Below are 12,192 nucleotides of genomic sequence, written 5' to 3' on the forward strand. Positions count from 1 at the left end.
GTTTTAAGAATGAATGAATGAATATATAAATAAATGAAGTTACTGGATTGGGATCATATTTTGTACTCATGCTTCCCAAAATGACCTGTGGAGAGGTGGAATTAGCAAGGGATTATTTCATCATAATGGTGGTCTCTTCATTTTTGGTATTTTATTTAAAAATACAGAATTAAAAGAATGTTAAAGTATGAATCTACATGGATAAGACATTTGTATAAAGCAGTAATTACAGAGGATGTTTACCAAATGGATTTTAAAAGTCTATTTTCTTGACTTTGATACAATTAGATCATTTGTTTTTTCCCTCTTTCTTTTGTTCAGTAAACCCCAGACAAACTGAAACACTCAAAATATAGATTTACAACTGTAAGCTCCACACTGGCCCTCCCTCCAGTCCTAATGCAATGGTTTTATCTGTTTGTCCTTTAATTGTGCTGTCACTTATGGAAGATAGATTATATATTTTTTTAACCTCTGAACTTTTTCACTTGCTCATTTTAAAGCAGAATTTTTGAGGGTCTCTTCTTCTCCTGACAATTTAAGTATAATACCCATTAATGGGAATGAAGGCAGAATATAATCTGTAATATCCTATTTACATTGGTAGGCTTTCTCTTTACAAGCAGCATCACTGCACTGTACTGTCCATTACAGTAGAAAACTATACAAGTGAGCACACACCTTTGCACTTTCCAGAAATCTTCAGAAAAGAACAAAGTGGAACACCAGGAGAATCTGAAACTTTCTATGTTATGGACCCAATTTCCAGTGGTGCTGATTAGCCACAACTCCTGTAGAGGTATGTTGAATTATTGGATGCTCAGTATCTCTGGAAATCGGGTCATTGTTTTCTGAACCAAATTGCAGTCTTTGCACAAAAATGAAGGCCGTGAACAGAAGTTATTGGAGCCCTCCAAAATTCACGTAAATTCATAAATAAAAGCATGTCAGGAAAGTTACCACCTTGTGAGTTTTGCATTTACCATAGTTCATTACAAGCTTTTCCTGTACATTTGGTAATTAATTGTAATGTGGCACAAATATGTGTTATGTTTCACTCTGGTATAACTCCAACACTGTGCATTATAATCAGCAGAGTGTTAGTTTGAACAGTGTGTCAGTAAAATGGTGGTTGATTTGTACATCTGGATTAAAACAGCATTTTTGAATGTAAAAGGTTGTGAGGATTTTTGGGCATTATTTTACAGTACTGATTTTTGAATTTTTGAAAAGACAAGATAAGATAAATTCTGTCTCCAGTTTCCTCACCATGTCAATGGGAATTTTGCACACAGTTTGGATGCATCATTGTATGGTGTATGATCCCTAAGTACTCTGTTCTTCACTGACAAACATAAATTTCCTGTTAACACTATCAGAATTAACACACGTGTGCCGAGGGGCAGATGAGCCCCTTTCTTTAGATAAGTTTTGTATTCCCAGAATTGTGATGCTATTGAATTAGCAGTCTGTCATCACATCACAAAATGTATTACTATTTTGTTAACCAATTTATGGTATAATGAAGCCTTGGCAGACAACTCAAAAGCAGGACATTAAGACCAGACACAAGATGAAGTATATCAGAAGAATGAAATGTCACTAAAAGAAACAAATTCTGATAATTGTTAGCTCCAGGACATGAGACACTTCTTAGCATTTCCTTTTTATACAAGGTGGAGAAGAATACAGAGCAGTTATTCCCAGTTACTGAACCTAGAAATGTTAAGCTCTTAGCCAGCAGTATTTGGCCATTTAAAAAAAAAAAAAAAAAGCCTGGATGAGTTTAAAATCAATTGGTTAATCAATACTATTTGATTGTTCTGAAATATTTCCCCATTTATGAGCCACTAGATAATTATTTGTTTAAACAAAATACCACTAGGTCCTCCCCAATTACCAGTTTGATTTATTAGGAGTGAGAAGTTCTATAAAAATATTTCTATCAGTTTTTCCTTGTTTATAAATGTGGGTAAGCCATATTCAGCTGCAGCTTAGCTGGAGGTCAGGACAACTGAAGGAACAAATTAACATATTGTATGTTAACTTGTTTTCTTGTCCTTCAGTCACAGGGGTTGATGAGGCTGAGTATCTTAATGACTGAGACTTTGCATTCACATTCCTTCCTACATAACAACAACAAAAGATATTTATAGCAATAACAGTTAGCTGCATTAGAACCTCATCAGACAGCTGTAGTCAGTATCTCCCAACCACAACAAATATAAACTAATTTTGCACTAAGTGGCTCTGTGAAAAACAAAGAGCGCCGAGAATTAAAACAAACAAACAAACAAACAAAAAACCCAACGAAGCAGATTTTTTTTATTGATATGTTTTACTTTGCTGGCAGACCAGAGCAAAGGTTTTCTGAACATTTAAAAGATGAAAAAGGTGAAGAATCCCAGAAGCGATTTATCTTGAAGCGAGATAACTCTAGTATTGATAAAGAAGACAATCAGGTTGGTTCTCGGTTCGAGAGTTGCTGAAATTTGTTCTGTTTCGAAGGTGGGCTGACTGATGTTATTGTTGTTCTTTTGTTGTTGCTCCCCCCTTCCGCTTTCCTTTCCCCATCCCTCACCCCACCCCACTCCTCCTCTTTGGCATACAGTGGAGAGCATCAAGCCCTAGTGTGGTTGCTTTAGCAGTGGCAGTGTGTGGGTTTGCATGGGTGATTTGCTTGGCACAGGACTTGCTGCATGTTGAAAGGGGGTTGGAATGTCAAAGGTTCCAAGCGGTTGGAAGGCTTTGTCAGTCGCATTTCCAAATGTCTGTGTGACTATGGCAGTTGTTCCACTCCCTACAGCTTTATCCTTCAGTTATATACACCCACACGTGTACACACATACAGATCTGGATATCAGTATGGACCGAAGATAACTGAGATAGCCATAAAGGAGGACAAATCTCTCAAACATGTTATAGTGAGGTCAGGTTGATTTTGAAACCATCCTAAAATAAGTTTTGATCCTCCCCCCCCTCCCTCCCCCCAAAAAATAGCAGTTTAATCTTTTAGTTCCTGTCCCTCCCTTGTCCCAATCACATTTTATTGTCTATGTAACTTATTTGCTTGTTTTGCATGTATTGTGGCAGAACTTTTCCCTTCCGTGTGTTGCTTGTGACACAACACTGTTATCTTAGACATGTCTGATACATTACATGTAGGAGAGTGTCAGGGAGCTGTGTGTTTGCACGCCACTGAAATTCAGCATTTTAAAAAAAAAACCTTCTAAAAGTAAGCATTGTGTTCATAAAATCATTTTAATCCAGTGCAAAATGTATACATGACAAAACAAAAAAATCAAAAGGGGTTGTAACACTGGAATTGCTTTTCTGAGAAAATTCCTACAGGTAAGACAGTGTGTGCTTTGTCACTCAGGTTATCATTACTGTGATAGATTCCAGTGAATCTCTCAAAGCCATTGAGTGCTTCTCTGCCTCCTGCTTCTAATTAGAGACTATTTTTCTTTTTTCCTTTTACCTTCAGCTGTGTGTAGTAGCTTTCCCAGCTACACTGCATCTCAGTTGGCTTTGAAAAAAAGGTTTAGTGAGTAATGGATGTGGGAGCGGACCAAAGGCAAGCAGCATGATCATATACACAAAACATAGTGTGGGAGAAGGAGCAGCGCTGCAGTTAAAATCTAATTGCAAGCAAGGTGTTTCATGAAGGGTGTTCCCCCCCTCCCCATTATGTTCATGTACTGTTGTTGTCTAAAATGTTGATCATTAAAAGGCTTAAATGGCTCTTTTTCCCCACTAAGTTGAATTAAAGGCTGGGCTTGGTACTGAAAGGGTTAAAACTCTTGTGCAAAATATTCTGGAAAGCATAATTTATCATCATCGTGATAGATGTAATCTTTTAGGGTTCTTAGTGTTTTATCATCAGTTCCTACCATTTTGTTTCCCTATGCTTTTGCTTGGCTTCATGGATGGTTAGGTATTCTGTGCCTCTTCCTTCCCCACAGCCAGTAGGGAAGATAAAAAAATCTGCCTTTTCCTGATCAGTCAGAAGCAAAAGGCATGGGATGAAGAGGCCTTGATTCAGAACTGCAGGCTCACAAAAGTCATGCACAAAACCTTATTTCAGCCACTTGATCTAGGAACACTCCAGCAGCGTCTAGCTTGAGAGCCTAGGGTACTCAGCATAACACAGTGGTTCACACTCCCCCTCAGAATTGAAAGCTATCTGTTTTGTACTTCTTCTTCTTTTTTTTTTTTTTTTTTTACGGGAACATTTATTATTCTTAGCTGACAGTTTCTAAACTGCAGGTTTTAACAGCTCAACTTATATAACCCTCCTGATTTTTTTTCTGCTCAGCAAAACAGAATTCATCCATTTAGAGATGACAGACGAAGTAAATCAATTGAAGAGAGAGAAGAGGAGTATCAGAGAGTGAGGGAGAGAATATTTGCACAAGATGTGAGTAGTTGTTTTAATTGCCTCTTTGGTGCCATATCTTTATCAGTAGTCAGACAGTATCCTCCCCTTCTGACATTGACACTGCAGCAAGATTGCACTGTGTAGCTGGAGATGGTAGCGAAAGATGATTAAACCAAAGGGTGTAAAATGAGTTCAAGGGATACCTAGATTGGTTTCTGGAGCAGGAGGTGATTGAGAGCTCTAGTGAAGGAGGAAGGTAGAAGGAAGATTAGCCAAAACAGGGCAGGCATGTTGGTCTAAATGGCCTTTTCCTGTTTCTGGAAATGTTTGTGTGTGCGCAGTGTAGGTTTCGTTCTGTTCAGTATTATAATGCTTGCAAGCAGAAGAGCAGTGATTTAAATGTCAGATATCAGAGGGGTAGCCGTGTTAGTCTGAATCTGTAAAAAGCAACAGAGGGTCCTGTGGCACCTTTAAGACTAACAGAAGTATTGGGAGCATAAGCTTTCGTGGGTAAGAACCTCACTTCTTCAGATTTAAATGGACACTCTCAACTAATTTAAGCCTCATATTTGCCATTGCTTAAACTTGCTCAGATCTGTCAATCTATTTGTTTTGTTTTTGTCAGTTCAACTACTCTGGAAGCAAGACATTAAAAACAATCAAAAGCCACTGGTTATCCATGACCTTTCAATATTTAGCTGCACTGACCAACTAAGTAGTAAAGGGAACATAGGTTAATGAAGAAACTCTATTTCTTCTGTCAAAAACAATGATGTTGGAAGACAATAAAGGGAGTAAAACAAAAAGAGGCAAAATAATCCCAGCTTTACTGGGGGGTGGGGGTGGGGGTTGGGAATCAAGTTTACCGAGTAAAATTACTAGGTAAAGACATGCAAATGTCAAACTTCTATGGCTTCATCCCCGTTCTCCTTAAATACATAAATTGATTAGATCCTGTCTGCAGCCAGTTCCCCTTCTTTCTGGGTTCACTATATTACCCCATAATTTCCCAGTGGGATGTATGGATCAGCTCTGACAGGGTGCTGTGAGGATAGTGTCTTCCAAGAGAACATTCCTGCTTCTTTCCCTGGTTCATGTCGCATCTCAATGGAGGTTTCACCAGTTCAAGGAATATGGGAACAGCCCTGAATAACAACAACAACAACAACAACAAAATCAGTATAAATCATACTGGCAAAACAAACAAACTATGCAAAATTGTTTTTGACAGTGTCCTTTTAAATTAGAGCTGTTCACATGTCACAGAAGGAATCATGTTGCTTTTAGATGACTTTTTTTAAGCTTGATGCTTACAAGTTCTTCTGATTGTCTTTGTTTTAAGCAGAATATACTGTAAATATGTGAGTGTGTATTGTCTCACTTGTGACTTCACTTATAAGTAACGTCTCTACTTAGCAAGTAGTCCACTGATTATAAAATGCAATTTGGGAGGGAAAATTATGCACAGATATTCAGCATAGTATTTTCTGTTCTTGTGACCTGAGAAAATCCCAGTATTAGCTGGCTCTTTGTTTTTATTTTCACTTCAGTATGGCAGCCTAATGTCAATACAGCTGCAATATAAATTCTAGAAATGGCTGTGTCCTTGTTTGTCTGCTATAAGCGAATTACTGTTTTTGACTTCATACAAAGGCGCATACCTTAAAAATGGATAACTGCAGGGGATAGAGAGGGGATAGATTTGGAACATGGCAACAAGTGACAAGGTAGGGAAAGGTGCTGCTAGAGTGACTTAGTTTGTGCATCATAAGGGCAGCTAGAAGCAGAGAACGTGGCCCTAAGTGTTCATGAAAGACGTGGTGAGATTCTGAATTATTAAGCATTCATCCCAAAATACGCTGCTGTGTTTGTTGTTTATTTCGATACTTTACCTTCAGTTTGAAAGACAAATGCAGGTGGTGAGAATTTTAATTGCCGTAACTAGAAGGTTAATGCGATCTGTCAGGTTAGCCAAGAAGGGGTTTTATCATGAGTAAAAGCATGGCTTGTGGCAGGAGCTATATCAATGGATTAGGACTGCGCCTTTTTTAAAGGTTAGCAATGCAGATATCTCTCCCTCTCTCTCTCTCTCTCATACACACTCATTTGCTTTCTCTCTCTACTTATTGCAGGTATTAGTGAGCCATCAATAAATCATATTACTGTATTTCAGCAGGCTACACTAATGATGCAAATAACTAAGTATTTCTTTGCTGTGCTGCAGAGTGGCGCATGCCTCACAGATGAGAGCCTCTCTGGCATGGTAGAAATATTTATATGTGGTGGTAGGCATTGTAATATATTCTTTATTTTCAATTTTAGAAATGACCACAATTGACTGCCTACCATATATAGCCACTTACATATAGCACTTTATATTTTTAAAGCCCTCTACAGTCATTAACTAATCAGTTTTCACAACACATCTGTGAGGTAGGTATCTAAGCATTATTGTCCCTCAAATTGTAGATGGAGAAAGTGAGGTGCAGAAGTGACATGCCTGACATACAGTTTTATTACCCTTTGCTATTCACACCACTGTAGTTAAATTTGTGTTAATACCCTGATTGTGAACCTTAGAAAATGTATTAAAATGCATCACTTCTAATTACAGTGTGTCTGAAGAGGTGTCCCAAATGCAGCTGATGGTGTCCTAAGATGATTGCTATAACACCAAATTGTAAATATTTGTTTCAGGTTGAAACCATTTGGGTGAGATTTCAGTCCAGGAGAAAACTTTTTGTTGAACAAAATTGAAAAGGAAAAAAATGAATCTAAAGCTCTAGACATGTTTCAGATGTTATATCTGCTTTTCAGACTCAAAAATAATTAATGAATATTCTCCTGCTTACTCTGCAGCAGGCTGGACATAAAACCTGCATCAAATTCTCTTCATTCTGCAGCACTCCAGTGCATCATACTAGAAATTATGCACAGCTTCATTTTAAATTTAAATTGGAGGTTTTAATGAATTAAATATGACAATGTAATGCCATCTGTACAATATTCCTTATGACATTTCTTTCAATATTAATGTCACTTTAATTAATGCTTTTCCCCACATTTTCATTATGCTGCACATTTTTGTATTGATGATGCATAACTGCATCATCAGTGTTAGGGGGAACTGGATGTTTTGGCAACGGGATAGCAGACAATTGGAGCTTTTGGCATTTGGGGAAGCACAACGAGCAGTTTGAGGTTGTAGGAGAAGCACATTAATTTGATGTTTCCGCTAAAATGTGCGGTAAGAAAATTGTTAACATGGGCCATTTTAATTGCCATTATTAGTTCTCAGATTCAACAACACTGAGATAGATGGGGAGCTTCCCACCTTCTAGAAACCTTTCAGGCTGCCAGCAATAAAACATTGCCTTGGTTACGTTAGGTTCACATTTTTCAAGGCTATTTTTAAACCATGAGGACTAGAAACATATATTTTTAATAAAAACAACAAAGAGTCTGGTGGCACCTTAAAGACTAACAGATTTATTTGGGCATAAGCTTTCGTGGGTAAAAACCTCACTTCTTCGGATGCATAGAGTGAGAAGAAGTGAGGTTTTTACCCACGAAAGTTTATGCCCAAATAAATCTGTTAGTCTTTAAGGTGCCACCAGACTCCTTGTTGTTTTTGTAGATACAGACTAACACGGCTACCCCCTGATATATTTTTAATGAAAGCTTCTTTTCAGTTCTGCAGCAATGGGAGGGGTCTACAGCAAATTGCACTGCAGCAGAATTGCAGAATACACAGGGCCCTGAATATGGATGTCTATTAATCCAAATTACGTTATAATTGCTGTTAGCATTTTGAAAAATAATTGGCCAAGATATTAAAGGTGGGTGAGATAATATCTCATTGGACCAATTATGTTGGTGAAAGAGACAAGCTTTTGAGTTTCACCACTAAAGATGTATCCTTGTAGGGTGTATACATATTAGGGGAAAAAAGTGTTTTTTTACCACATAGCACATGCTGCAATTCTAGTGAAAACAATGGGGCTGTAGTTTACACAGGTATTAACAGGTTCAAGTAAACAATAGTAGGGAGCCTACTGTTTACCTCCCCTTGCTAACATGTGAAAACTGCAAACTGCCTTGTCCATGCTAAGATATTACTGTCTGCTAATTACCCTGTTATCTAACACATGGTGAAAAACTTCACTCTGTTCCTAGTGAAGACAAGACCGGAGAATAGGCTGTTAGAGCTTATGTATGTCCCTCTGGAGAAAAAATGCTGTGGGACTGCTAAAAATGGGGTTGCAAATGAATGGATAAAATATTGGTTCCAGAAGGAAGGACAATCATAGAACCTGAATGGAAGTTTTGAGTGTGTAGAAACTGCAAGGGTCCTTAGGAAGTGAGGAAATAATCTTGTGTAACATTTTTCCCATTCTAGATTTGTTTTGACTTCCCTTAGATCTGTAGCTGGCAGCAAGGTGATTTAAAAGCTATGCTGTGGTTATTTAAGCTTTCCCTGGGACTTTAAATTGAGAGTTATTGATACTGCAGAAAAGGAAAGTGAATCTTGACCTCCTAGTAGCTAAATTGCTACCCAAAGCTTTTAAGCCCTCTTATTTTTAATAATAAGGATAATATAATAAAAATGTGTCTGTCTTCTGTGCCATGGAGCCCCACATCAGCCTTGAAAAATGGATATTCCAGGAATTGTATGGCCTTGTGCCAGCTTCTGCAGCATGGAAGATGAACGGAGTTTTCATTGAATCTGTCCATAAGGCTGTAATGCAGATTACACTGATACTCTTCAAGATACTGAAGAGGTAACAGACATCTCTCAAGTTTTTAATAAAATGTAAATCCTTGGTGCTTATTTATCCTTATGCCTGACATGAACAGCAGCAATGCTCCTGAGCAAATTTTTTCGAAACATGGCCTCCGTGGGCATGTACAGCTTTGCTTGGGTAGTCATCTGCATACACACATTAGCAGATTGACAATGCAAAAGCTCATGGTGCACAAAACTCGTATGTGTGCAGTTGGAGGACAAAGTGAGGCCTCTTTGAAAATTTGGCCCATCCTGTCTATGCAGACAGGAAAACCATTGTGTTAAGAGTTGGAATAAGATGACTTTTTTGCTTTTCATCATTAGAAAGAGAAGAAAATGTACTTTTTGGCAACCTGTTTGACCTGGAAGGGGCCTCTTAAGAATGGGAGAAGAGGGAGTGGAGCAATTGTACAAAGGAACCCAGTGCTCCATAGTGAAAGGGCATGTGACTCCACTTAGGCCTCTCAGCCTGGGGCGAAAACCTGGCCCTGTTAAAATCAATGAGAGTTTTGTCATTGACTTTAGTGGGGCCAGGATTTTATCCTTGGTATCCTGAGGGTTTGCCTTACAGAGAAAAGAACTCGCCACCGATCTACCCCACTAGTCCTGCTCATTTAGTTAGGATCCTGTATGGGATCCTGCTTGGGAAGCCCATGCCACTGAAGCTATACAATTAATAAGAACCATCGGACACATTTTCTGTCAAACTATGCCCACCCAATATACTCTGACAACACTACTAAATGGAAAGATTACAATAACAGCATTATTTTAAATTGTGGGCCAAATTCTCTGCTGGTGAAAATTGGCATAATATTTCAATAGAGCTAAGCTCAGTTTACACCAGCAGAGAATTTGGCCTTGTATATTTGATGAAGCCCAGGAATGGACACAAATGTGTTCAGCTTTTAGCCAGCAAGTCATGAATCAATCCTGTTGAAAATAGGAACATACTAAATAAATGCACTTTCTATGGCATTAGGATTTGACATACCCGATGATGGCATGCTATTATTCCATGAACCGAGTCCCATTGTTATGGAAGTAATGGACCTGATCTCCCCTTTTTTTCCACTCTTTCCTTTTGTTTAAATTCAGTGGAAGGACTATCTGTCTTTTCTTCAGTACCTCATGGAGATATAATCCAATGACAACAACTGTGCGCTTGGTGTAATGAACATGAAGTAGGAGGGAAATGAAAAAAATCAAAGGGGGAGAGAATTATTCATGGGAAATTGAGCACAGCTTCATTTCTCAACATAAAAAATTAAGGAATGTTAAAAGAACTGCATACTTGCCAGTAGGATTGATTTCTTCCTACTCTCTCACCTTGGCCAAAATCTAAATCCTCCAAGAGAGGTCTTTTTACAATGCTTTTATTTTATGTCTCAGTACCAGGTGCATTTGTTTCCTCTCTGTTTGTGAAATTAAATTATGTAATATTTTCTAAGTATTACAGCATCTCCACTCCCTTGCAGAACTGTACTCATTTTGCATGCTTTTCTCCCATTTGTCCTCCTCCCCTGCAGCTGTGTGTTATGGTGTCACTTTATTGCTAGCTGGTAGGCAGACTAGTGGAACCTTCTGCTTCTGTTTCCCTTCAAAACGTCAGCACTTTGTATACATCTGGCCTCTTCTGATCCCAAGACTGAGAAGTCTGAGTTTGTTTCAAAACTGAGATGAATTGCAAGTAACATATTGTAATGCATGGGAATTATTTTACTGGTGTGACCTTATTCTTGACTTTTCCCCCCCCTCTTGTCTTCTACAAATGCAAATGATGCATGAATGAAAATCCCCTTGAGCCTGAATGGGGAAGATAATTCTGAAATCAAGCAAGAAATTGGACAATAGAACATATATAGAATGTTTGGTTCAATCCTTTTTTTTTTTATTTTTCAGTCAGTTTGCTCCCAGGAAAACCTTTTTGTGGAAAACAGGTAAAAAATTGCTTTTTTAAAAAAAATATTGTAGCTGTTAGTCTCAGACTCATTGTTGAATTAATTTGTGATCCAACTTATTTGAGGGCTTTGCCTCTTTAGTGGGATTTGTACTTAGATCGTCTTCAGATATATGGTGATATAAGAGCATATCAGATGTTGCTTGCCACTTTCCAAAGCTGTTGAATTTAAGGTTAAACAAAGTGCTTGTTAAAACAGCAAAACACCAATGTAATGATCGATTATCAATGACCCACCACTCTGGAGTGCTGAGAGGATTTAACTAATTAGTTAATCTTTGTGAAAGGCATTGAAGTTATTGGATGAAAAGTTTTATAGAAATGTGGAATGTTTCTGTTGTTGCTATTGGATCTGATTTTCAGAGATATCGAACACCTTCATATCCTTCACTCATACTTGTGGGTCCTCTGCACTTCTGAAAACCAGGACTACTATTATTACTGTGTAGTAATAATCAGGGCCGGCTCTACCATTTTTGCTGCCCCAAGCAAAAAAAAAAAAAAAAGCCACCTGGACTGTGCCACCCCAAGAATGGACAGAATGCCGCCCCTTAGCATTTGCCGCCCCAGGCACGTGCTTCCTCCGCTGGTGCCTGGAGCCGGCCCTGGTAATAATGAAACAATAATGGTTGTTATTATTTGAGACAACTCTTATTTTACATTACTCTATCATGGCCTCCTGTGGACAATCTTGCGATGACAAATCTATTGACACTAAAAGAAAAAACAAACAAACAAAAAAGCCCTCTGTGTATAACAAAGGTGAAGGGCTAGATTCTTAGCTGCCATAAATGTGCACAGCTCCGCTTAAATCAGTGAAGCTGCACCCATTTATTCCAGGGGAGAATCTGATCCTCAATGCTAGGAAATTCATTGTGAATGTTTGAGTAGTGCTGGCCAAGGATTGTTCTGTACAGATCTCAAGTACTAGAATTGGCTATCATTGGGGTAAGGAGGGGTGGGGCAGGAGTGAATGCTTATCTTAAAGAAGCACTACGTATATCCATCCTCACTGCTATCAAATACACTCAGGCCTGGTCCACACTAACCCCCCACTTCGGACTA

The 12,192-nt window shown here is 38.4% G+C and overlaps 1 protein-coding gene across 5 annotated transcripts in view; it reads left to right on the forward strand.

Annotated features, from left to right (window-relative positions):
* Nucleotides 1-12,192, forward strand: part of LOC112112032 (cAMP-regulated phosphoprotein 21) — a 265,123-nt gene that overhangs the window by 149,061 nt on the left and 103,870 nt on the right. For 3 of the 5 annotated variants that reach the window (XM_026663466.2, XM_026663467.1, XM_026663465.2), the window contains exons 10-12: nucleotides 2,354-2,462; nucleotides 4,319-4,420; nucleotides 11,070-11,107. In XM_026663466.2, coding sequence (XP_026519251.1) covers nucleotides 2,354-2,462; nucleotides 4,319-4,420; nucleotides 11,070-11,107 — 249 coding nt within the window. The remainder of the gene's footprint in view (nucleotides 1-2,353; nucleotides 2,463-4,318; nucleotides 4,421-11,069; nucleotides 11,108-12,192) is intronic. The other 2 variants (XM_026663468.2, XM_026663469.2) reach the window with 1 other exon arrangement.

The sequence above is a fragment of the Terrapene carolina genome, unplaced genomic scaffold (assembly GCF_002925995.2).
Source record: "Terrapene carolina triunguis isolate 2854851 unplaced genomic scaffold, T_m_triunguis-2.0 Scaffold33715, whole genome shotgun sequence".
NCBI classification, from domain to species: Eukaryota; Metazoa; Chordata; order Testudines; family Emydidae; genus Terrapene; species Terrapene triunguis.